Below are 27,022 nucleotides of genomic sequence, written 5' to 3'. Positions count from 1 at the left end.
GTATCAGTCAAGCTTGTGTTTTCTGGCATCAGCTGCTCAGTGAGGTGCTATTTGCATGGGAAGGTGATTTCTTTTATAGGAAAGGAGCTCCAAGTTTTCTTTGGTTGCACCTAATTGAGCATAAAGATATTTTTTCTTTTTTCCTCCAAGAGGCAGGTGCTGAAGGCTAATGGGGTACTGTTCAGTATTGATGAAAGGCCTAGTGTTGCAAATACTGCTTTGTGAAAGAGATTCCAGTTACAAGCCCTGAATTAAGGGCTTGCAGGATTGTTCATCTTCCTAAGACGTCTGAGTGAAAAGTACAGCCAACGTATTATGGGATCTGTTTTGTGACATGTGCTAGTTTCTTATGCACCCAGTCAATTGTTTGATATCCTGAATGCAAAACTAGAAGTAAATTCGAACAAGAATTTACTTCTGTTTTTTGAGAAAACTTGCTGCTGTTATGTTAAATACATCGTGAACAGCTGAGACCGCTCTAGTAGAGATTGCTGTGGTCTCCATGTCGATTCTTCTGAGCAAGTGTCATGCTTTAACCTGCCTTAAGACACATAGAGCTTGACAAATGAAAGGTCTTTTTTCCTAATGACGTTGTCTGTGTGTAATAACTACAAAATGTTTCCAGAATTTTTGGTGGTGTTAGAGCCAATAGTCAGTGAGATCTTTTGCACTGAAGTATACTTCAAGAGAGGAACTTTATCAGAAACAGAATTACTTTCAGCTGTGTTGAATTTGGAAATTTACAAATTGATTTCAGCTTTGATTTGTGGTTGTGATGACATTGGAATTAGTCTCATGATGATGGCTTAAACGTGGCCTGCAAAGCCTTTGCATAAGTATTTCAATTGCCTTTCCTTCTCTACTCGTTATTTACTTTTTTTATTCCTTTTGAAAGGAGTAGAAGGGTGCCTGCCTTCCTAGGTGAAGCCCTGACTGTTCTAGAAGGCTCAATATACAATTATAGGATAGAAATTCCAACAGTGTGAGAAGGGTTCAGATAAATGCCAGACACTTAAGGTGTGCTACAGTTCTCATGAATTTGTAACCAATTGGCTGTTAAAGCAGTATCTACAGAATTTTTTTAATGCCTAGCAATCATCTCCTAGCTGCCCTTCAGTTTGAGGTCAAAATCATCAGCCTTCTTTATAGGACTGCCAGAGTCCATGTTTCTGACCTTGTAGTCCATGTTTCTGACCTTGTATGTCTTTCTTTGCAAATAAGCTTTTTTTTTTTTTTTTTTTGCTTATTTCCTTAAAGAAATTTTGAGTTCCTTATTCTGTAATGTAGGTGGATAAAGTGGGTAAGGTCCAGTTTGTTCAAAAGTTGCTAATCACATTGAGTAATGGCGCTTCAGAGCTAGAGTTTATACAAGGCTATATAAAGAGGCAGAGTGGGGGAGCAACCTAAGGACTTGAAAAGCAGAATAGGTTTTCATTCAAGTCACTAAAAGAAAGTTTTATGATTTGTGTATCCTCTGTCCCTCCCCCCTGTTCACTGGAAATGTAAACAGTTCTCTTGTAGTGCTTTGATTAGCTAGTTTCCAATCTACAAGGTTTGCATTGGAACTGGCCAAAAAGATAAATTTCTTCTTATCTTGACAAGCATCATTCAGCATTAGATTGCTTTCCTGGGGGGAAATTTGGGGTTGGTAAAATAGATCATACAGATGTCTGAAACAATTAATTTTATTACCTTTTGGAGTATTTTTTGACTGATGTAACATGATGGATTGGGTGTTTTGCCACTTTCCTTCTATTAGCTCATTCTAAAATTAACTTTCTTAAAAAAATATAAAATCTTACTTGGAATGGGATTATCTCAAGATAATCAGCAGCTAAAATGTGCTGTGAGGTGTAAGCATAAACAGGTTTGTGCTAAAGATAACTGAATATTTGTTTTTCTTTTCAAAATGCTTAGAATGTTTGGAATACTTTCTGTGACAGAATGCTCTTTCTGTTGGCATGTTAAGTGTTCTTTTTGTAAGTTTTTTTAAAGTGCTAAAATATTTTAAAATAACTAAGTGGAAAATTTTATTGTTAAAGTGCCTGAAGTATTTTGAGAGGGCAGAATTGATACAAGGAATATCTTTCATAGTTGCAGAAAGGAAAATGAAAAAGGTAGCTCGGATACAAGCTTTAGGAACTTTTTGTTAGTTATAGTACTGTCAAATACCACCAAAAATGTTTGAGAGGCTCTGTATTTTGGGAGTTCTGGCAGTCTAGTTTTGCTGTTACACTACAGTCACTTGTCTGGCAAAGGGAAAAATACAAGATTAGAGTATTAATTCATGTATATTGTAAAATATTTCAATATATGTATACAAATAGAAAAATTTTGAATTGGTTTAAACTACTTTGCACTTCTTTTTACTTGTAATAAGAGGAAAGTTGATGCAGTAAATTAAGTTTCTCATTTCTGTGAGACTTTTGGTCGATAATTGAGAACTCTGGGCAGTTGCTTATTGTAGCCAGCTGTGTTTCTTTAGCAAGATTGATTTGGACTGTGTTGGCAAGGTTTGGTCATGAAGGCTCAGTTGCCACAGTTAATGAAGTTGCTTTGTTAACTGAACCAAAACACTGGGCTAATTTCAATTGAAAAGTAAGACTAATTATTTTTTGATGCTACTGAATTCAGTGGCTTTTAGAGGTACTGTTGTAGTTCTGAATGGGCAGATCTTGTCTGATTCACTGGAGGATACAGTAACTGTATGGACTTAAGAACTGTGTGTTACAATATCAACTAAGTGATTTCTGTGCTCTGGGATTTCACCATGTGAATAGTCGTACATATTTAAGAAAAGTTTTGTCTATCAGCTGCTTTGTGAGAATTGTAAATAATTTTCCAGATAATTCACTGTCATCTCAGAAAGTGACATGAGTTTCAGTAGAATGAAGTTTATTGGAACTCTTATGACTCAGTATCTGCTTTTGTTGCTGTTTAGTAATGTACATTAAGGCTTCCTGCTGACAGGTAGATATAGTAGGATTAATGATTCCTTATTGTCAGCCCAGTCCCTAACTTGTTATTTTGGTGCCTTGGGGAGCAATTGTGTGTCATCTGTTGTATTAAGGATTCTTTGCTTGAGTGAGAGCAGATGTACTGCAAAATAGTTGAGTTGCTGTGCCTGATACTGTGTTTGCTTCTCTGTTAAGACATAGCCTTGGATGGAGGATGACATACCTTGTTGATTATTTGCCCGTCAATTGACGGAGACTTATTTTTTTTACCTCCCTTGAGTATGTGAATGAGACGGGAAAAAGAGATTTCTGGATCAACATGGAAGGGTTTCATGTGCACTTGTGATGTCTGGATTTGCATGGTCCTGTTAAAAGCAGTTCCTTAAAATGCATGTGGGGCTAAATGCACTCAAGGTAGATGCACTGTTGTGCTCACATGTCTCCCTTTGGAAATTCTGTTCCCTACAGGTTTGAGGCAACACTTGAATTACCAGCTTTGTAGAGAAGCCCTTGGCACAGCTGGAGACCCTTGCTTACTATCTCAGAGACCTTGAATGTTGCTGGTACAGAAAGTGATGTCTGCCCAGGGAAAAGAATGGCTATGAGACTAGCAAATGAAATCCACAGTGATTTTTCTTTAAGCTGCAGTGAAACTTTTCTGAGGAAAATGTGTAAAACATCTTGCTGCTCCAGATGTTCTTCATCTCTTTGGAGGAGCCAGAGAGGGGAAGTGGTGGTTGTCATCTGTGTATTCATTTACTCGTGTTTGCATACATGGCACTTACCTGCGTGGCTTGACTGAAGTGACTACTTTGGCTGTCTGAAGTCTTGTTCATAAAGCCAGTTGAATGGCTGGGACACAGAAGTCCTGTAGCAAAATCAATAAACACTGCAATTTGTTGTTTAAAATTTGTCATTTTCAGCACTGTTAAATTCTTGAGTGGCTCACTCACAACAGCTTTTGTGGGCCTCTTTCAGGAATGCTGATAGAGACAGTCAAATATTAGTTGCTCTGTCTCCCAGGAACTTGATCTCCACTTGTTATGGGCATTAGAGTGTGTCTTTCCATTTGTGGGAACATACAGAGCCCAGCAGTTAATCCTGGAATGATAATGATAATTTTGATTGGCAGTCAGACTGAGCAGGTAGCAATAAGTGAGTAGGTTAATTCAAGAATGGTGTGGTTTTGATTAGAATGAGCAAAAGTAGGTGCTTTGGGTTGTATTGATGATCTTTCCCAAATTAGGTGCATTTAAAGAGCTAATGCTGCAGGTTGATTGTCTATGTAATTTTGTGAGTCCTAGTAATAAAATGCTTTCTCAGTGTCTTTCTGTTCTTGCTTGCTGACCACATGACAATTAGTTTTCTGGAATTAGGTATTGCTGTTGTAAATCAGCCAGCAAACAGGAGTACGAAATGTTCTTGTAATTTCTTTAAATATGTTGGGGAGAGGGAGAATGATAATTTATTTTGACTCTAAACTCCATGCTTAGAAAAGATGTTTGCAAAAACAGTAGACTTCTTTAGAAGATATATGTGAAAAGTTTTGAAAGAAATTCTTTTTTTAGACCATTTTTTTCTGTTTTGGGCAAATTGTAAGTATTTGGTCCTTCATAAAGGCAGAGTAATAGAGTTATATTTCTTTGGCACTTGTGTACTTTTCTCTTGGACCTGGTCTCTAGGCTTGGTATTTTTTTCCCTGCTGCAGTTTGTCTTAGTTAATTTTATTTTTTTGCTCCCATAGGGATGGGGTGAATCCATAATCTTTGTTTAAGCAAACGAATTCTAAGCACTGTCTTCATGTACTTTTTTTTTGCTAGAAATTAATTATTAATTCCCATATTCTTCTAAGTATACTTAATCAGCTACAGTATCTTAGTGAGCTGTTACATTGTTTTGGCAACTGATGAATTTCAGATCATGGTTTCTGCATTCAGCCTTTGGATTTATCTGCTATGATAGTGTATTAAAAAATGAGAGTCTAACTTGATACACTGCTTTCCCATTACTGTTGCATGAGTTTGAATAACTGACTCACGTTTAGGAAGACAGACAGTGTTAAGTAGAGAAAGGAAAGAAAACGTAAGGAAACAAATGATTTCAGAAACTGTTTATTGACTTAAAAACTCCAGTGGTGATATTTCATTGAGATTGAAGGTATCTTTCAAGTGGCAGAACTTTGGGTCCCTTAAAGAATTTTCTGGATCACTTTTACAGTGACCCAGAAAAACTGAGAGTTATATAGTGCCTGCCTTTTAATCCCTTTTGCATAAAATGTCTGCTTCTGTGTTGTTGTACCATAGCCACTAGTGTTGAGGTAATGACATTTTTGGTAGATTTTCAGCTTTCTTTTCTCACAAGTGTTTATGAGCTAAACAGGAAAACTGCCATTGAACTTAGACTTGTCATAGAAAATGTCTTCTAGGACGTTATGTACTTACGTAACATGAAAAAAGTTTTTTTGGATCTCTTTGTTTCTTGTAAGAAGTTGTCTTCTGCCAGTAATGGGTTTTTGGCTGAATATGGAGTTACCTGTTAATGGGTTTCAGGGGAGCTCAGTTGAAGGGTAGAGCTGGATAAAACTGGTGGAAATTCAATAGGCAAAAAGAGAGTAATCCATCCTGGAAATGCTGCAGGACAGACTTCAGTGTATGTGATAATATTGAGTGTCCATTTTTTTCCTCCCTGATAATATTTATCAAATTCTGACTACTATTCAGTTGTTATTAGTTGAGAGACAGCAAAGATCTGTGTAGTGACTGAATGTTAAACCAGTTATAGGAGGAAACCTTTAAAGAGCAGTAAGTACAGAGTTCTCAGTAGTGACTGCTTGCTGTTGCTCTTTGCCAAGTTGAAGATGAACTCTGAGTAGACTTGAAGGAATTTAAACCTCAAATGGTATTTCTGGCGTGGGATGGAACCGGGAGGTGCTTTTGCTTGCTGCATAAAACTCAGTTTTAATGATTGTTTGTTAATGATTTTTTTAATGATTTTTTCCCTTAAGTATCTGGAAATGAAGGTTTGTGTTCTATTGATATTTTCTGGGAAACATAATGTTTTTGTTTTAACTAATACAGTTATTTGGGCATGATGTTTTATGTTATCTGACTATACTCTCCTCCTTACTCATTTAGTATGATAGGTCAGTTGAAATGCAACATACTGTGCTGTCTGGCATCCTGCTACTGAAGCAGCAGATTTCCTCCCCTGTTTAGCAGAACATTCTTTAGGCTTTCCTAATGATTTGCATGTCAGAACTGCAGCTTTCCTAGGCATGAAGACCTATTGCTTCATTATGGTAAACTCCCTCTAGCCCCCTATAAAGATGCCTGTGTTTCATCTCTAATGAATATGGTAATACTAAAGGTCATGGGCAATTAGTATCATTGAAAACAGATTCTGCTTTTTATTTTTATATTTCATTCTTAAATCTTGCTTATGCAGAAGGATATACCCATTTTATGTCAGGGAACTGACTGAACAGAAATGACAGGCTCATGTGAATGGCTTATTGATAGAAATTGTCTTGTAAATTCCACTGAACTAGGTGGTGCCCTGAATATATTGATAAACTGCGAAAGCTGCTTCACAAGAGAAATTTAGAAAATCACCATGTTACAGGAACTTTTGGAAAAAAACCTATGCAGTACTTGTGTAATATTGTCATTAGTAAAAGCACTTTTTGTTCCCCTCAGGTTATATGTTGTTGTGGTAGTTCTGTAAGCCTTATCATCAGTACTTTATTACTGCCTTGGGATTTCCTCAATAACTTATTTGTGAAGGGAACTCCATGTTACAAGAAATTACTGTTTGCACTGGATAGGACTTCTTTGGGCTGTTATCCTCACTTTAAAGAGAAAAGGTGTAAGACTTGATTTTTTTAAATGTTTGGGGTTTTTTTCTCTTTATGCCTAATCATTATGCTATAGACACCTGCATTAAGTGAACTGTGGTAATGTTTTACTGTCATCAGAATATCTCTTCCTTTCCAGTGTAACCCTGTAATTGTTATGTCACCAGTAAGCACATAAATTCAGAACTGATGACTTGGCTTTGTTGTGGCAGATGCCACGGCACTACTCCAGTGCTCGACTTGCTCTTGGGAATGCTCCCAATTTGGGAGGTTCAGACAAGTTGCTTGTTGGCTTCACGAGAATGCGCTGGCAGCATTTGTTGCCCCAGGGAGACTTCTTACCTTAGTGTTTTTCTTGACTGGTTGTTATGTGTATGAAAAAGAAAACTACGGAATGCTTCAATGAGCATGCTTCTTATAGTCTATGATAAGGATACCATTCAAATGAAGGGTAGATAGGGAGGAAGATGGATGATTGTACTCTTCCAGAGACTGGTATTGGGAATCACAGAATGCAGTCTGATGGGTAGAAGCTAACAGCTGTCACTGGATTCCCTTTCTCCTGCCTAGGGATTTGACCTCAAAGATGAGGTTCCATTGAGCCAAATGGTTTTGCAGTACACCTTACCTGACAAAATGCTTGTCAGATTACCAATAAAATACTGTCTATTGACAATGAATCATAATACACACCCTCTCTGTCATTTTCCTTTACAAAAAATGCAGTAATTTCTAAATCAATAGAAGAAAATTGAGTGCTTAAAGGAGAATTAGATGCAATCAAAAAAACCAGTGGCCTGCATTCCTTGTGTGGCTTTGTTTTTTTACTTTGACTAATCAGTTTCTCTACTCATCTCTTTCTCAGAACCTTAGAAGATACTATCTCATTCTCATTAATCCATCAGAAGCTGAGCTGGTCTTTATCAGCAAACCTAAACATCTAAATTACAGATTTTCTGAGAAGAGACAAAAAATCCTTTATATAATCATCTCCTGTTCCTTTTAATCTGAGTGTCAATGTACAGGTCAAGTAAGAGTAGTTCCAGCTCAAAAGAAGTTAGAATCCAGCAAGTCTCTGTTTGGACCTTTGAAGGAGGGACAAGTCATAAATCCCGGTGGGTTAATCCCACGTGGAGTATTTGTCCTATATCCAAACTCTGGAGCACCCACCTGTAGGCCATCTTACATTTAAGGGTTATTTCTTAAAATGTGAGCATGTATTTGTGCCTTCTCATTACCTGTGAGAGGTACTGGTAGTGTAGTTAGTGTTTCCACATTGCCCTGAAAGCTGATGTGGCAAGCTTCTGTCTGTCCAGTAAGTACATGGGTGATCTGCAGGTGATCTGCCTGATCTGCTGCTGCAGAAGGGGACTGGTTGAAAAGATGCTTGTACCTGCTCTGCAGCTTGTCCTCTTGGCTGGTGTGCCTGGGGGACAGGCAGACTTCAATGTGTCTTCATAAATTCTGATGATGTCCACAGCAAGATAGGTCCCTATTTATGTGTCTCCTCAAAGAAGAGAGTGTATAGTCTTATAGGGTGTATAGAAGTTTTGAGGGTGTATAGTCTTTCCTTGTTTTTTTTGGGTTTTTTTTGGTTTTGTTTGTTTGTTTTTTGGTGTTTTTTTTTGTTTTTTGTTACTCTTACAGTGCTGGATGTCATTAATGGTAAGACCACAATTTCATGTTGAAGATTTGGGGCATAATTCCATCATTTTTCCATGTTTCAAGGAGGTTAACTACTGCAGAATGTAGGCACCATTCACTTCAGTTCCTGTAGGTCAGGCATGTTTTTGTTGAATGCAGTTCTTAGTGGTGCAGTTTACCAGCTGTGACCTTTGCCCAAAATGATGATGGTGATAATTTTTTTTTTAATCCTCTGTGATACTCATTTGGTGGATAGTATTTTGTGTTGGAAAGCTTTCCACTTACATTCTCTGCTTCCCAGTTCTTATTTCTGAGCACAAGCCAGAAGTGAAACCAGACTACAAATTTAAAACTCTTAAGACTGCTTTTATTGGGAATGTTGGCTGCAGGCTGAGTTGGATACAAAACTTCTGCAAGTGGTGAGTTTCATGACTAAAGAGGACAATATGTGACCTGGAACCATGCTTAACTAATGTCTTCCTCTGGAGCTTGTCAGAATTCCATGTGCCATCTAACCCTGCTATTTCTGCCTGTCAGTCAGTTGCAGAACATCTTTCCTATGGATTCCTGGTTGAGCAGCTATTAAAAGTCTCTCTGCCAGCTGCAGCCTTTTCTATAAAGCTTTCTTAACTATTTCAGTAAGGATTTTGATGGAGAAGCTTCATCTCAGGATTTTTTTTGATCAGCCCTAGATGTTACACCCCACAAGGTCAGGACAGAAATACAGTGATGCACAAGTATGATAAGCAATAAAAAAAGCTAGTTGTGGCAGTGTGTCTGCAGCTCTTCTAGAAATAGAAGTTATTCAGGAGTTCGACAAACGTGATCAAGGCGATGTTGCCGTTTTGCAGCAGCTCAAGCTCTGGAGTGGCTCCCTTGCACCATTTCTTTTTCACAGGCAGTAAGGCCTTTGCAGCTGTGCAATGAAAACTGTTCCTCACTCTATCCAGGCCAAAACCAGGTGACTTCCTCTAGCTTGTGTCATACTTCATCATCAGTAAAATGGATCATGGTGCTGCATCTCATCTGTACATTTTTATAAACTGAAGCAAGCTTCTGCTATTAAAATAAATAGTCCTGAAATCTTCTATTCACTGCTTAAATGATTTCTCTAAAGAAGTTTTATTTTCATTATCTTGGTTTTTATTTGAACTGTGGGTTAGTCTACATGAAAGCCTGTGTGGAAACCAGAACTTACACAGGAATTTTTTTTGGTGAGTAAAGACTCCAGAGGGTTTGCTTTCAGAAAAAAAACTCTGCAGTATTTGTTAAGCTTGCAGGAAAAAAAAGGAGGCAAATATAATGTCCTTCATTTAAATGTTTATATATTGTGAACTCTGTGAAACGCTGTTTGCCTCCAAATCACATTCCTACCACTCATACTGAGATAAAAAGTTATTGGCTGTAACAGTGATTTTTGTTAAGGTATAATGATTTTTTTTGAATAAATAAAATAATTGGCTGCAGTAGGGGGTTGTCAGCAATCTATTAGATTATTTTTACAAGGTAGCTTATATCATACCGAGTATGAGTTAATTTGTGGAAATGTCTGGTCTGTTGTAGTGTGTAAAAAATGTAGCATACTTTGCTTTGACTTTTTGACTTTAATTGTATTTTCTTTAGGTTACTCACTCTACTGAGATTTCTGTAGAAATTCTGTCTTTTTCTCTAGGTTGTCCCCCCTGCCCTTCCCCATTCTATAGAATAGGTTAGAACAGTGTACTAATATGTAAAATTTGCTTCATTTTCTTATTTTTCAAAAGTTGTTTCTCACAGTTGCCTTATTTAACAGATATGTATTTTTTTTTCAGTGATGTTGGAAGTTTGACTGTCATGTTCTGTTACTGGCACCTCTCAGCCTGTTCTTTGTCTGTTCAAGAATAGAAGATTGGAGAGGAGATTGCTCTCTTGAATTAAATCTTCCCATGTCTTGTGTAGGATGGAAAGACTTGCTGAAATTTTTCAAGGACTGAAGGGAGTTAACATGCTCAGCTCCTACAGAATTAGGCTCATTTGAAAAACCAAGCTGCTGCCAATTCACAATTAATTTTCCCCTGCTGGCTGTAATGAATGTATCCTGAACAAATGTTTCAGGAGTTCCTGGCATTATAAGCTACAAAAAGAAAACTCCCTGAAGAGCTGGAAACCTGAAATAGTTGTTTTGGGTGACAGAAAGGAGAAGGTTCATTGACATTTCAACATTGTGCATAGCGAAAGGCGAGCATTTGCATAGTAGTAGTCATGATGCAGGTGTTGTTTATGTTGTAATGAAAAAGGAAGATGCACTTTTTTATTTGAGGAAAAAAGATGTGTGTGTGAAGAAAATAATCTAACACCAGCGTTTGTTCTGTCAATGATAAATTATATCTTGTCTGTGTGAGACAAGAAGATTTGCACTTAAAAATCCAGAGAAATCTTCTGTATTAATGTTTCAGGAGCAGTTATATGGATAGCTCTCATTCAGCTGCCAACTGATGGAAGGTACTAACTTTACCTGAAGAAGCCTCATGGAAACCACTCCACTGTCTTTGTGAAGAGCAGAATTAAGAATTAATTTTTGCTCTAAATACTCAACATATCTCAGAAATGCTTAGAAGAACACTCATGACCTGTGCATTTTAAATCTATTACTTCTGAGGATGTTTTCTTCCTTGTGATTACTGTTGTGTTCAATCCACTTATTTTTCAAACTGTCAACAGAACAACATTGCTCTAAACACTTATCCTTTTCACATACTTCCTCTTGGAGTAAGTGGGATTCGGAGTATGCAAATGTTGGCCCCTAAATCCATGGGTCTATAAAAATGTTGGTTTAGGCCATTTTCCATTTACATTGAATTTTGTGTGTTGTGGGGGAGTAATTGCTGCAAATCAGAATGTGAAAGGAGTAGATGGTTTGCTTTTGTACGTTCACGGTGCTTTTTCCTTTCAGACCTTTCATGTATTATTAAAAGTTTAGTGCTGAAGCTGGACTGCATCCTCCTCTGGTCATCCTGGGTCTCAGGTAGCACTGCTTGCAGTGTGGGGTTTTGGGTTTTTTTTAAAATTTTTTAAAAATTTTTATTTTGCTGCAGCAATATTCACTACCCTTCAACTCTAAATAGAAACTGAATATCTACTTTGTTTGTGTTTATTTATATATCAGGAATTTTGCAGTTATATGTGTATCATATTCTTTCTTGTCTGGAATAACAAAATATATATTAATTGCTGTCATAATTTTATTTAATCAGCCATATTCAAAGACACTAGGGAAACACTAGGTAGATTTTTTTTGTAACTTCAGATATTCCAAATGTAAAATACATCTGGCAGTATGCACACGTTGTTTGTCATGGTGTGACACAACAGTCTTTGACACAACAGAATGCAGTGAAAGTGGAGGAGTCTGGCTTATTGTTCATAGTGCAGTTCATTAATGGCTGTAGATATGAAATGAGCATCTCACTAAATGGAAGTCTTGGTCAACCTCTGACTCTTGCCTTAAGGGTTTGAGAATAGACAATTTAAAAAAAAAACCCTCCAGCTTCTTTCCAGATGGCTGAATGCTTGATGTGTCTTTATGTTTAGCTGTCATTCAAATGTGAATGCTGTGGTGATTATAAGTGTCTTCCATTTTTCTGGTTTGAAATTATCTCTTTTATGCATTGTGTGTTTAGAGATTAACGACTTGGCTTGACAATATGGATTTTAGAGCAAAAAAACCCCAACTTGATCATGTAGCAAAATCCAGGATGTTGGTGTTCATAAGCAGACTTGATAGTGCAGGTCATAGTTCCACATGCCATAGTGCAGACCAGAGTAGTTTTGAAATGTTAATAGCAGACTAATAACATTCTACAAAATGTTGTTTCAGTTTTGAATCATCTTGTATGTGGTGAGTTTCACACTAGTTGTTTTTGTTAGTGAAAAAATACTTTTCTGCAATTGAGGAAGAAAAAGTTTCATGAAGGAGGCTTTGTAGGATGGAGTTTCTTTTAACTGGGAAGAAAAAAAAGCTAGATTTAATTTTTAAAAGGAGAGTTTGAATAATATATTTTTATGATGGTTTTAGGTAAGTATGAGTTCATCTTGAAAGATACAAGCTACAGTTTAATGGTCAAACTGTTAAACACTGTTGTACGCTGAAGCACACTGAATGGAGTTTCAGGCTGTTTGGCTGTTTTTCTTGGGGCTGTTTTGTGTGTGTTTTTGTTTTGGTGCCTAGCTTGATTAGTGCAAGAGATACCTGTAATAATGCAGCCAAAGCTGTTGCAGGTTCTGTAGGCATCCAAATGACTTACTTTGTGACCATTAGACCAGCAAATTATGTTGTAATTTTCTTCTTCTATTAACTTGCAGTGGCTTTGTCCTTACTTAGTAGTCATTTGAAGAAGAGAATCGACTGCTTCATTGCATGTGCTGGTTTCCTTTTCAGGCACTGCATGTAAAGTGATAAAATTTAGTGGAAGTAGATCCAATTACTTCGCTGAAAAGCCTTCAGCATCTCGTGGCTCAACTTGTCAGTGACCAGCTCTCTACCTGTTTTTGTGAGTGTGAGTTGGGAACCAGATACGATCATCTCTCTTAATGAGAAGGGAACTGTTACTCTGCAAGTCCTATTGATAGTGCATTGTGCTAAAACAGTCCTATAATATGGTTAGCATTGAGCATTCTTGTGAATAGTGACTGTGTTATGTCCACTTTGCTGTAGGCATTTTCAGCAGATCTTTGTTTAATTTTGCTTCTTATTTGTGCTGGTGCATGAGCATGGCATAATATGGGGAGCTGATGTGTGTGGGTACAGTTCTGGAATGAATGAGGCAGCTGACTGAAAAGTAAATTGGACTCATCTATATCAGTGATGGATGTCATCAAGCTGCAAATGAAAATGAAGATTGTAATGGCATCTCAGGACTGATGCAAAATATATGCAAATATGGCATTTAAACAAGTTTGTTTACCAGCTGTTTTCATGTTAAGTTTATTGTGAGGTTGTTCTGGCTGGATTAAAATGTTGTAAGAGGGGTTTATTTCCATGTGGCTCCTTTGCAAGCTGTGGGTTGGAGAAAGTTGCTGCAAAACAGTAACTGGAACATGTGCCTCAGGTGTAATTTTTCATGTTTGGGCAGAATGTCTTAGTTGACTTACTTAGACATACTTGCCTGTTAGTTGCCTTGCAGTGGCTTTAATGCTGCCTTCTCTTTTCCTCTTAAATCTCTGAAGATCTTCTTCCCAATTCTTTTGTGATTCTGTTTTCCTGAAGACACTTGGAGTAGCAGGAGTAAGCAGTTCTTTTGCCCTTTGGGATAAAGTGCAGGGCAGGGAGAACCCTTCTGAAGTCTGGTGGTATTTAATTTCAATGAAAAAGTGGATAATCTCACTCTCTTCACTATTTTCTATATGACCAAAATCCACTTCATTAGATGAGGTTAGGCATATGGCATAAAGTTTAATGTGTTAATTCTGGCATGTTCTGTATTTCAGTCAGGTGAAGGTGGAGGTTGTTCTCTGGAGCCTTGTTTGAGTTTCATCCAGTTCCATCCCTTGGCTCTGCCAGTATGATTAAATGTTCAGGTGGTTTCGGCTGTTCACCAGGTATATTTGCTGTATTTTGGAAGTCAAATACCAAAACTAATCAACATTGTACTGTGATAATACAAATTTTATTTATATATCAAAAAATATAAGAAAGATTATTATATAATTCCCACAGTGTAGTATTAAGCTGCTCAATATTTGTATTACTTCTTAAATGTCATGATTATTTTCTTTCAAACAATAGCCAGAGCCAGTGAAGCTGGCTCAGCTTTATGGAATTAGGCAGTGCTTGGCTGTTAGTTAGTTGTGCCTTCAGAATATTCTTGACCAAGTTTTTTTTTCTCCTGAGAAGTAAAGGGAAGAGGGAAGCTGGTTAATTTAGTGTTTCATGTGAGAACAAAATAGGTTACAGCATCATCTAATGCAGACCTGCAAACCTTGCTCCAACACCTGCATAGTTAAACCCCTTGTTTCTCTCCCTGAATACTTCATTTTGAGTCCATTACTTTCCACCACCAACTTTTCTTCTTTTCTTTTTTTTCCCCTTTTTGTTTTCACTTTTAATGAACTTCTGCCTCAAAGGGACTCATCTTACATGTTCAAAAACTTCTGATGCTTAGGGTATTTGAACCTACCCTGGCTGTCTCAGCATCATTTTAGCACATGCCCTATGATTGTCCCTTATGGCTCGACTTTGGAGCCCAGTCACTGAATATACTGTGAAAGATCATGTATTTTCTGAGTGAGGAAGGAGACCCCAGGTCCATACTTAACACCTCCCTAAAGACAGCAATGAACTGTGCCTGCTAGGCGGTTGTCAGAGGGCATGGAAAGAGTTGGTTAAGGTTGGTCTAGGTAGTGACACTGGTGGGAATTGGTGCCATTTCTGAAATGCACCAGCTTTGGACATCTGAGAAGGCCATAGTGGTCTGGGCTCTGACTGGTGTCACTGACACTGCACATCTGGCAGTCTTTGGCAAGATTCCTCCCCAGCCTCTGGTTGGTGGTTGATTCATGCAGGAAATAGGGTGGTACTGCAGCAGAAGTCTTGCTGTTTTCTGTGAAATTCCAAAAAATATCTAATGTCTTTCTACAAGGAATTAAGGTTGTGCTCCTATAATTTACCACTATTTTTTCCTCACTTGAGTTTTGTCTAAAGCTCAGTTTATGTTAAAGTTTGACAGGATTCCAAGAAACCTGATTTACATTGACTTACAGGCATTTGTATTCAGTTTTGTTTAGAATCTGGTGTTACTCAATCACATCTTTGAAGCTCCCGGCTGCTTCTGATAAGCAGTCCTGTATCAGCTGCAAATGCATTAATCACTTTATCAAAGAAAGGCCCACCAGTTGTAAATAAAACAATCTTAGATGGTTTCTAGATGCAAGACTGAAGTGCTGGCTGCCCTTATAGATGTGAACCATTTATCATTTTTTGTTGAATATCTGGTATACTTCAGTGCTGAGTTTGTCACAAACTGGAGTTGTGTTAATTTACAGCCAGCCTCATTTCTATCTGTAGCTATTAAATCATTTGAATTTAAGGTATCGTCAGTTTTTTTGGCAAAATAATAGCATTATTCACTCACTTAACTTGGAATTTACTTGTGTATAAGAGTAGTGTGTTACAAATGTCTTTCTTACTTTATTAACTACTTTCCCCTCTAATTTCTCTTCACACATTAGTGTGAAGAGTGTGTGGTAGTCTGAAGGAGTAGCTTTATAGTTCTGTCTGCTCACTTGATGTTGGATTTTAAGAAATCATGGTTGTGGTCCTTAGCCCCCCCAGTGTTACTTTCAGGTAATCAAAAAGCCAGACTCAGTGCTAATTAATTACTTGCCAGGTGTCTGAGGCTGTGTAGCAGTTTTGCTTATTAGCATAACAATACTACTCTTAGTATTGTAGATAATATTTGACATGGAGGGCTTGGAATATGAAAGATAAACCCTAAAATATTGTTGGTTTATTTAGAGATGTTTTGTTCTGAAACTGTTGTGTTAATTGTACAAGTTCGTGTCTTTAGACTGCTTGAACAATGCAGAAACACAAATCTAATGGACTTGAAAAGCTAAAGGATACTCTTAGTTTATGACTGAAGATCAGCTTACATTTATATTCTTACATCTATGTGATTATCTTTGATTTAGTGCCTGGCATACAGTGTGCTTCAGTTTTAACTGAGGCTGTAAAGGGGAGGTTTTTGCTAGTTGTTGCAAGTGCAGTGTGTAGACCTCTGTCTAAATGTGTGTCTCCAGCTTTCTTTGTAAAACCAAAACAGACATACTTGGTCTTCACTAAAATGTCTTGTTAAATGTTGGAGTGTAATGTGAAGGTGGGCTACTGAAGGTGGGCTACTCTACTGATGTATTCTCTGCATCATAGTTTATTCCAACAGTGAGCGATATTTGGAGAGTGGTTTTTCATTCACCTTCGTATTCAGTGTAAAATCTGAATGATTTTATTTTTGAAGGGTTCCAGTGCTGCAAATCAAATAAAAGTTGGAGTATTAGTTGAAATAATCTGGGTCATTTTGCATTTATATATCTTTGCTGTCACAGATTGAGAACACTGTGATAGGGAGATATCAGCAACTTTTTCCATTTTCCTCCTCTGACCCAGTATGGGAGATGGGTATTTTTCCCCCCTGCATATTCAACTGTCAGTATAAACCAATTCTTTCTTCTTTCTGCTTTTTGATAATGGTGAAGTACCTTTCCTGCCTTGTGAAAAATGAAGACTTTCTATTATTACTACATAGTCCTGGTAATTTCTCAAAACATAATAATTTAAAGATGGCTAGAGGACGAGAAATCTACTAGTTCCTCATTGCTGACACTGTCTCTGAGGGCCAGAAGAGACTCGCTGTTCTTCCTTTGTGCTGTGACATAGAGTATGCAAGTGTTGAGTGACTCAAGTGGGAGAAACCTATTCACTGTGCTCCTCTTGGTTTATAACCTGTCTGAAGAACTTTCACTGTGTTTATGTTCTGTGGCTTGTCTTCTAGGATCTCAGGCCAAGATCTTTATCTTAAAATGTGATCTGGGACATTTTTTAGCAGATGAAACTGTATAACCTGTGTGCCAGGTTGCTTGTAGCTCACCTTGAGAGCTCTGATGTCTAAGCCTGTCTTGCTGTAACGAGATGGCTGTTATAGCTAGTAACTGATTGGGTTTCCATCTACCCAAGGAAAACAGTGTGTTAACTGTACATGAAAATCAATCATAAAAGGAAAGAAGTGCAAGAATGGAAGAAGGTTGAGTTTTGTACATCCAAAATGAAGCTCCGTATATGGTGATGTGAAGAGGTGAAGACAGAAAGAAGTGATTATCAGTCCTTGCTCTTGCATTCTGACTACTAGTCATGGTAATACCTAGTCCAATTAATTTCAGAGAGCATAAAAATTTGAAGATGGCTAAAGATCAAGAAATATTCTAGGTTCTACTTGTGACTAGGGATTGACTGATGCTATTTTGGACCATTTAGCATGTCAAATATAAAACCTATGGTCAGCTGTACTTGTGCTGTGTTAGTCTCATTCCAAAGACTAAAAAAAAAAGCTATGCTTTTTAGTTGTTGACTTGTGCCTGGGAAGAGCAAGAGAAGATTTTTCTGCTTTTTTCTGGATGGGTAACAGATTTTTTTTCTTTGTCACAAATCTGTGGTAGTCTACAGGCTTCATGCATGAATTGTTTGGTTGTCTTTGTGCTTTTTCCATCCTTAAGAGCCAGCAAGGCAGTGTGAGCAGACCACACAAAAACTGCAAGTGTATTGAGATAAAACCAACCTTTTTGACAAAGATGAATGTTTCTCTACTGACCTGATCTGATTAGTTCCCCTTGTGACATCATGTGTTTACCACCTTCAAAGACAGAAGCTTTTAAAATTGAATATTTAAAGTGATCTTATGTAAATTACTGTTTTTCAGAACTCCTTTCCTACTTTGTAATTGTACCATTTGGCTATATCCCGTCTAATCGTGATTTGAAAAAAAAAAAGCACTTGAGGGAAGAATACTTTTTCCACAACTAGTATTAAAAGATAAAATGAATGAATATGAACAAAAATTTAGGACACTTGAAAATACATAGAATGAGAATTAATTTTTTTTTAAATTGTTTACAAAGAATAGCTTCCTCTAGTTTAAAAAGAGATCTTTCCAAACAGTAGAAGTAATCGTGTTGTTTTGACGAAAATCATCTTTAATTCAACTCATACTTCAGTATTTATTCCTTTTAGGAGGAGTAAAGTTTCTTCTGTGTTATCCTACAGTGTGAAGAAAACTTCCTAACCTATCTAAAAATCAGAATGTGTGTTTTTGGTCAGAAGCAAAGTGTCATGTATATATAGTTCAGCCTGGCTTCTTGTGATCATGTTTTGGCATGAGGTTTGAAAGCTTGTTAGACCTGCTAAATTTACTGTGAAAAGCAAAGAACTTTGTCTTCCATGTACTCACAAGTTTGATTGCTTGGAATGAACTTCTGTCTGTTCTCCATCACCCTACCCCCCACCCCGTTAAGGTAGAATTCCTCTCTGAAGATCCTTTCTTGTGCGGCTTTGTTTTTATAGTACTTTATTTCATCTGGAAGACAGATTAGGAAGCATTCTTTGCAGTCACCTTTCTAAGACTATTTCTACTGCATGGCCTTCTGTGTTTTATTTCTGGATGCTTAAAAGCAGTTTCTTTCCGAGCAGACTGCCTTGTCCTTTGCCCTTGCCTCAGCTTTAATTTCAGTCTTTGAGCTCACTCAGTATAGACCTTTCTTAAATATTAATAACTTGAGAGAATGTGTGTCACTCCAGCTGGTAGAAGGATACAAAGAAGTTTTATCTTCTCTCTAGTATCGTGAGGCATTTTTGCTTCTAATGCAAGCAGATTCAGAATTTTGGTGGAGAACAGTAGTATTTTGGAATACACAAGGAATTTTTTCTGTCTCAATGTGCTGTAGCATGTTTCTCTTCCTTGTGTTATCTTAAAGGTTTCTGCTGCTTTTGAATTTCTAATTGGAAGGGGTTAAAAATGTGTTGGTTAATTTTATGTAATCGAAGTATAGAGCTGTAAAGACAATACAATTAATTCCAGGTAAGAATTTATTTTCAACAGTGAGACCTAGAAATGCAGGCTTGTAACTTCCTCTGTTGTGTGTAATGCAAACTCAACTCTGGAAGCTTCCTGAGCAGCGAAACCTAAATGCTGCTTTTTCTCTATTTTTTGAAGTTTGTGAAAAGAGGACCAATTTGTACTGAGTTAAGTGTGTGTGTGTGTAAATATGTATGTATATAAAGTATACTCAAGTACTTCATATAGGGAGGCCTATTCAGATCAGGTCTGTGCTAAGAACTGCTACATTTTGTAATGTCTGGAACAGACTTAGTTTCTTGTGCCGCTACCTGTTCATTTTTGATTTTTACAGAAGCTTCTTGTGGCTTCTTTTATTCCATGTTATCTCTGTAACCTACCATATAGTGTGAAATTATACAATTCTACATTCATACATATGAAGAGAGAAGGAGTGCTGGTTCTTTGTCTGGTGTAAGGACAGGGTGCAAGGCATATTGGGGTGTTTGGTTTTTGCCTTAGAGTTTCTCTTAGGTTGCATAATGCCATCAAGTGCATGTATGTTGTGTCGTTGCTGAGCTCTAACTGGTCAGCTCCAGACTGTGATAGTATGTAGTGTTCAAACATTTGCTTTGTGATCAGCTCTTGGTTTTGGGAACTCTGTATTCATATTGCTGTAAAAACAGAGCCCCACCTCTACAACAGCTGATGATGGCAGCCCTGTTGGTGGCAATTGAGATGCAGTTTGACTTAAAAGTATCACTTCAGGCTTGTTTGGAGGTGGTTTTTGTAAGCAAACCAAAAATGCTTAAGGCTGTTCTAATTCAGTGACAAATTTTGAGAAGGATTTAGAGATGAAGTTTGAGGCTGTGACCAACCTCATCCATCTGTTCCTCTCCAAGTAGCTTTCTGTGCTCCGCTCCCCAGGCTGTGGTTTGAGAGTAACTAATTCTTAATGCTGTCTGGTTGTGCATAATGATACATTGTGCAGCCTTAAAAAGCTTATAGAAATCATTAAATACTTCTTAATATATTGAGGTAATGAATCACATTGCAGTTTGTAACCTAAAAATGATTAAGTGGTAGAATACCTGTCTCTTACTGACCTTAACCTACCATATCCCCTTTATTGGAAAATATTTCACAATTGTGAGGTTTTAAATTTTATTTTTACGCTGTCTAAATGACAGAAAACAATGTGGCCAGAGGCCAGTCCTTCCCCCCAAATTTGACCTAGTATTTATTCTGTTGTTGTGTACGTCGAACAGGCATATATGATTTCCATTTTTTAATGCATCCTTTTTTATGTTGTATTCCATTGAAGTCTGTTTGCTCTAGTGAAGCATTAATGTGGAGATACTTCTAAAATATCAGCCTGAGAAGTAATTGTCTGTAAGCCATTCCTATTTCTGAATTTTTTTAGTGCATCTTATTGTTACTATATTTAAATTAAAAATTCCAGTAGAGGGTTCGCTATTTTATGCATTCTGCACAGTAGAACAAAATACAGCATCAAGCAATAATTAGTTGTGAAATCATTAAGTGGTGGTGTTTATTTTAATGGTCAGTTGAAATGTGTTTAAACTTATTAGGATTCTCTTGCTTATTAACAGTCTGAAATACCTAATATGGACTGTAACATTTATGTTGCTTAGTTTTCAGGAAGGTAGACTGATACTTTTGTCTGAGTTTGGAACAAAAAATCAAGAATGTGCTCCAGCTTTTTGATACATTAAAAATATGAATCCATAGATTTATAGAAAAACCTAACAATAAAAGGGAGTGCCTTAATTATAGATTGATTGGTCTTTCACTTGAATGTGTGTGTGGTTTACTGAAAATAAATGATGTAGAAGAATTCTTGAACCTATTTTAGACTATTTGAATGGTGATGGTATAGATGGCAACAGCTAAGTCAGGATTCTGTGACAGCATGAATGTCAAGCCCACTTCTTCAAATTGATGTCACTTCTCTGCCTACGTCGCACTTGTGCATTCATGTGACCTGGCTTTAATTTAACATTTGGTAAATATTTGCATAGTAATTCCTAAAGTGTTCTCCCACACATAAAGGAAATGATGATAAACAGCTTTTAAGTGGCTTGATGTTAAACACAAACATGACTTGCAGCCCTAAGGTAAAACGCACATTAGAGTAGCTGTTCAATATTCATTTGGCAAGTGCTGTTATGAATTACACTAGGTAACTTATTCATACTTTTTCCATCTGTATCTAGATATTTCTGGTTTATGCCTCAGCTGAACTTCTGCCTAAGCATTATGTACTGTGCTGTAGAGAACATCTCTTCACTTGTGATGTTAAGATTTTTTTGGAACCATAGACATGTTTTCTTCAAGATGACTGTTCTAACAGGAGAGCATTTAGGAGCACAGTTAGATTCAGGCAACCATACATGAATGCTGCCCAGAGCTTCCAGGCTGCTGTTAGTTTATTTTTACAAGAGGCTCATTCCTTTGTTTTTCAAAACTAAGTATTTTTTTTAAGTGTGAAAACTTTTAATGGTGATGATTGAGAAGATACTGTGATGAATTATGCCACACACTGTCATTCATTAGAATAAGACTTCAATCTCAAGCTAGATAAAGTTAAAAAAACAGCAAACAGTCAGCTAAACCCCCCCCAAAAAAATTTGTCCTAGCATTTTAGAATACAGTTATCATACTTTTTTCCTTTATATTTCACAGTTTCTCAGCAAGTGCGTTCTAAGTAACTATGACCTTAATCAATCTCTTCCCTGATCAAAAGTAGGGTGTTGTCTTATACCTTGTTTGTAAGCTTAGAAATCCAGCATTTTCTGCTTTCAGGAGGTAAGCAGTGTTTTTGTTGAAGCCATCTAAGACCAGCCCTTCACACAGCCTGTCACCTCTGGTACTGATATTACTGGGTTCTGTCTTTCAGACTCTTCTGAAGGCGCTGGAGAAGCAGCAAAGCCCTCTGTTTTGCAGAGCTTCCAGTGATACATTTTATGAAGTATAGAGTTACTCTGTTACTTTGGAAATGTACTTTGGAGACCCTGCCTAGGAGTTTTAAAACATAGGAGACCAGACGTGTTCTTGATGCTCCTTTTGATTGTTGTGTCTTAGTAAAGCATATGAAACCTAAAGTAAGATCACCCTTTCCCTGAGCAAGTTTGTTTTTCTCTGATAATGATTGTACCTTGGATGTACCACTGGTATATTAAGAGCTCAGAAGAATAGAACAGGTCCAAGAAAATGTGTAAAATATGAATATGTGTCTATGCATGTAGATACAATGCTGTTTGGGACTTTAGATACTCAACTTTTACATCTGCTGGTAGTTAATGGCTTGTTTTAAATGGTGAATTTTGTAAAATATCAATGTTTTGTTTAGTCAAGCTGTCTGGACTCTTGGTGAGAGTAAAGAAACAGAAGAAATTGATACATAACTTTTAGTTGGTTGGTTTTTTGTATAGACACTTTGTATCCAATGCATGGCAGTATTTGAACTCCATCCAAGGAACAGAAAATGTTCTGACTTTGAAATCTCTTTTGAATGGGTGAGTGGTTTTGCTGGTCAGCTGAACCTTTATTACTTCTGTGACTGTGTGGAATTTCCTCCACCTAGGCCATCTAGCAGTAGTTACTGTTTGCTTCATCAAACAAGTCCCTGCCCCCATTGTGGGTTTTTAATTTTCAGGGATGAAGTTCATGTGAGTTAATAGAATCCAGTCTCACATTTGTATTTCTGAGGCAGCAAGTGTTCAGTCTTGCTGTAGTCTCTGGTGGTTATTGTAATTGGGGAATCCTTGAGATCAGAAGGTCCTAGTGTGTTCATAATGTGTGTATCTGGGCCATAGTGTGTGTGAGCGCAGAATCTAATCCATTAAGAGTATTTTTCTTCGAAGGAAGCTTTGAATCCTGCTCTGGTTTAGTTCTTATGTTTCAGTGTGAATTGGCATTCTTTTCTTTTGAAGAATCTTACATTGGCTACACTTGTTCCAAAGGATTGGTAAGGAATGGTGTCTTCTGTTCTTTGAGACTATTTTAGAGATGTTCTCTTGATATTGCCACTAACAAAAATCATTAAATGACTGTACTAGCTGTGACCCAAAGTAAAAGGTTAGGAATTCGTTAAGTTTAATGTAGTTTAGGGTGTCTGTGTGTCTTGAGCTTGTGTCCTGCCAACTTGCGGCATTCTATTGGGACAATAGGGTTTTTACACTCATTTTTTCCTTTGTTTCTGTTTCAATGACACATCTGTGTTGGTGCAGCTACTGAATCACAAATAGAAGTGAGCACTGAAAGCAAAATATTCTAATCAGCTGTATATTTTTTAAACTTCAAGATTATTCTTAACACTTCAACAGCATAATAAATACAACAGGTTTTAATGCATCTTCAGCCAAATAGGTTAGCCACAGAAGTTTGCCTAATTAAGAGAAGTGATTTTCAATTATGCTGTTTTAGTGTTTCTAACTATTAAAAGCTTTTGTGGCTGCATTAGTTAAAAGGTTCAGGAGGAACATCTGTAGCTACTGATGCGTTCTGGTTTTAGAGTATCATGTTTTGTAAGTTTATTAGTAGGGTCAAGCTCCACTCTTTTTCAAGGTATCTGCATTAGGTAAATTGTATTATCTAAATTAACATGCTTATTTATTGCCAGAGGTAGATTTCTTTTCTGCCTTTTCATCTTAGAATTTTATGGTTATGGTAAAAATACCTAAGCCCTGGGCTTAAAGATAGAACTTTGAGCTGTAATAGTTGTCCACACTTCATCACATCTCAGAGAAAAAAGGATATTAATTGAAGTTCTTAAATTTTGTCATTTTGAACATGAGATATGTAGAATGAACAAACATTTGCTATTTCACAAATGGGTGGTTTCACTGCAAAATAAAATAAGTGTAGTGAGAGGTAAATTACAGATGAAGTAGACATGTTACAAGTAGGCATACTTTTAGATGCTTAATTGTGTAGTCATCGTGAAGCCATACTGTATCCAGTTGCACTTAACCCTCAGTTGTAGGTCATCAGTGGTCATCTTTTGTTGTCCATTTCTGAAACATTTCTCAAAGCTATGTGCATGCTACTTTCCTGGCCCTTTATTTTAGCATATTGTGGCCTCTCCATAATATTTGATGGAGGACTCAAATATACTTTGTAATCCTAACTAAGCATGTTTCCTTCTTTTATTGTGCTGTAGCAGATACAGTGTTCATCAGTGTCAATACCACAGAGTACTCCAGGGTGTCACTGTGGCTCAGTGAGCTGCCATGTGCTCATTAAAGCACCATAAGTGGCCCTAGGAGGATAAGCCTTAACTAAGGCAGTTCAGACATAAATGCCACTTGCCCTGTCTCCCTTGGGAGTTATGTGAACACAGGTAGCTGGTATAGTTTGGGGACAGTGGTTACAGACTCTGTGTCTGCTCCCTGATTTTGTATTTCCTGTCAGGGAGAATTTGCTGTTGAGCAGTACCCTCTGAGCCTTTTGGCTTCAGGGTCAGCGAAATGATGGCTAAACTCCTGGTTATTGAACTGAGGGAGTTAATATATGAGGAAAACATTAGTTTTGGAGAATTCATATGATCCCTGTTAATATGGTACAAGAGTGGTATTGGAATTTGAGAGTATTTATTTGTGAAAGCAAACTGGGATTTATTTATTCATTTGGGTTTTCTTTGCTATAATAGCCTAGTCTACCTCCTCAGAGAAATAATGATGGGTGTGTTTTGTAAATCTAAAAATATAAGGATACATCTCCCTACAACCTGTCAGGAGTAGTGCATGTCCATCCATACATATAGATTTATTTAAATATTTGTGCTAATAATAATCAAAATATTCCAGCTATAAAGGATTATAAAACAAAATTTTTTTTTTATTATTTTAAATTAACTATTCAAATTAGATAAAGATTGATAAGGAAATAAAAATGTACTTTTTAAAGCTCTCTTGTGTAGTGTTATATAGGTGGTGTCTTGCTTTTCATCTGTAGTTTCCATTTGCTCTCAGTTTGAATTTTGGATAGTGGCTCCAATCTTCTACCTCGTGACTATAGGGGGAAGTAAGAGGAAAACAACTGGAACAGAAAGCTGCTTTGTCTGACAGCACTAAAATCACGTAAGGTTATGTTAAGAAGTCTTGTATCTGTCTTACAGGATCCAGCTTCCTGGGTAAATATTCACCACCTGGAGTATACAGATGGAGGAATCCTGGACCCAGATGATGTGCTGGCAGATGTTGTGGAAGACAAAGATAAGGTAGAGCTTGTATGAAAATATTATGTGTCTTTTCAAGTAACTAACGCTACTTTTTCATTTCTGGCAGGTGAAATGAGTGTAAAATATTCTTAAACACATCTGCTCATAGGTGCTATAACTGTCCCCTTGTGGAGTAGAAGGGGGGAGTGGATCAAAGCAGTGAGAAGCCTAGCAGTTCACTTAGGACTTAACCTATTCAAGCAGTTCTGTGGTTTTATTTTATTTCTATATTCAAATAGGACGGTGAAAAAATGTGAGTCTTGCAAGACTTTTTTAATGTCATTTAAAATATCTTTTATAATCTCTTCCTTTGCATGGAATAAAGTTTTTGAGAATCATTCAAGTGTAATGGTTGAGGGTGACAAAATAGACAAATACTGTGATGACAAGAGCAGCTGCTTCAACTGTGTTGAATTTCGGGAGTTCCTATGATTTGCTACTGAAAGTCTAAGCAGGCCACTTATTAATTTTAAAAGCTGTGAGTCTCTAAAGTTGAATTCAAATAAGATATATTTCCTTCTGGGTAGAGAAGTAGTAGCTGCAGACAATCCCTGTATAATTTTTTTTAATTATCAAAAAAACTTACCGGTGACTTATTTCAGCATAGAGGAGGAGGGGTATTTTTTATAAAACTTCGCTAATTTAATCTATCTTTTTTAATTCATAAAATCAGAGGAAAAAAATCTAATGCCTTGAAACTGAAGCTCCAAATATGGGATATGCCTGTGCTTTTAGACAAATAGCTTCGTCTATTTAAAGTGCCATATGCTTGATGACTTAAAAAATAATTTAGTATATTGCAGGCAGAATTGCTAGTTTTGTATGCTGTGTTGATTCTTCAATGACTTAATACAAAGCAGAACATTTTGTGTATGATTAATGGGATGCTGCTTCTCTGTATCTTAGAAAATTGTTTAGGGTGTACTTCAATGTCATTTTAGGGCGGTTTGTGTGGGAATTCTTAAAAACAATGGTGCTCTATTTGTTATGTTCTTTTTATCATATTTGTGTTTCTTGCATGTCCATATTTACTGAAAATATACTTGAAACACTTCAAGACTTTTTTTCCCCAGGAATGTTTGGAGACAGGACTGAATTCTGAAATTGAACAGCTGTGTATAAAGGATAAGACCATGAGCATAAGATGTCATAAAATAAGATATTACATCAAGGGGATGTGCATTACTGGTCTCATCAGTTAATGAAAATTAACACATTCACCCAGGATTTTCTCTATTTGGAGTACTGATAGAGGAACACTTGTGCAAATATGAGCGTCAGTGTGCAGAATATTTGATATGCCATCCAGTTTTTAACTTGTGACCAGAGTTTTTACTGTACCACATTGGTGGCTGTAACTGATGGAATATGTGCAGCTGATGAAGCTGCTAGTTCACACACAGCTGTAGGTCTAAGCTTCCTCAGTTATAACAGTGCTAGGTGAGACTCTGAGGCTGCCTTGGGGAAAACTTGCTGGGAAACTGTTTGAAGTGGTCTGGGGTGGTTTAGGAATACAGCAAACTCCTCAATTTCTCTTCCTGTGATGCCTCAATTACATGTGATGTATCACTATCATCTTGTCCTCTTCAGAGTGGCTTTAGTGAGACAGGGATAAGAGACTTGGTGAACAGCAGCAGCTGCAGTGAAAAATCAGATTTTTTTTCATTAAACTAAGGGAGAATGATGTAAGGGATCTGCTGGTCTGAGAGGCTGAAGACTTCTTTCATTTGAGAGTGGAATTGGGCCA

The 27,022-nt window shown here is 37.1% G+C and overlaps 1 protein-coding gene across 6 annotated transcripts in view; it reads left to right on the top strand.

Moving 5' to 3' along the window:
* Window positions 1–27,022, top strand: part of PARD3B (par-3 family cell polarity regulator beta) — a 398,314-nt gene that overhangs the window by 614 nt on the left and 370,678 nt on the right. For all 6 annotated transcript variants that reach the window (XM_085066249.1, XM_085066251.1, XM_085066248.1 and 3 more), the window contains exon 2: window positions 25,174–25,275. In XM_085066249.1, coding sequence (XP_084922375.1) covers window positions 25,174–25,275 — 102 coding nt within the window. The remainder of the gene's footprint in view (window positions 1–25,173; window positions 25,276–27,022) is intronic.

This window comes from Lichenostomus cassidix, chromosome 7 (assembly GCF_008360975.1).
Source record: "Lichenostomus cassidix isolate B80296 chromosome 7, HeHo_3.0, whole genome shotgun sequence".
Classification (NCBI taxonomy): domain Eukaryota; kingdom Metazoa; phylum Chordata; class Aves; order Passeriformes; family Meliphagidae; genus Lichenostomus; species Lichenostomus cassidix.
Note: the sequence above shows the minus strand (reverse complement) of the source record. Positions and strands in the feature narration are given on the sequence as shown.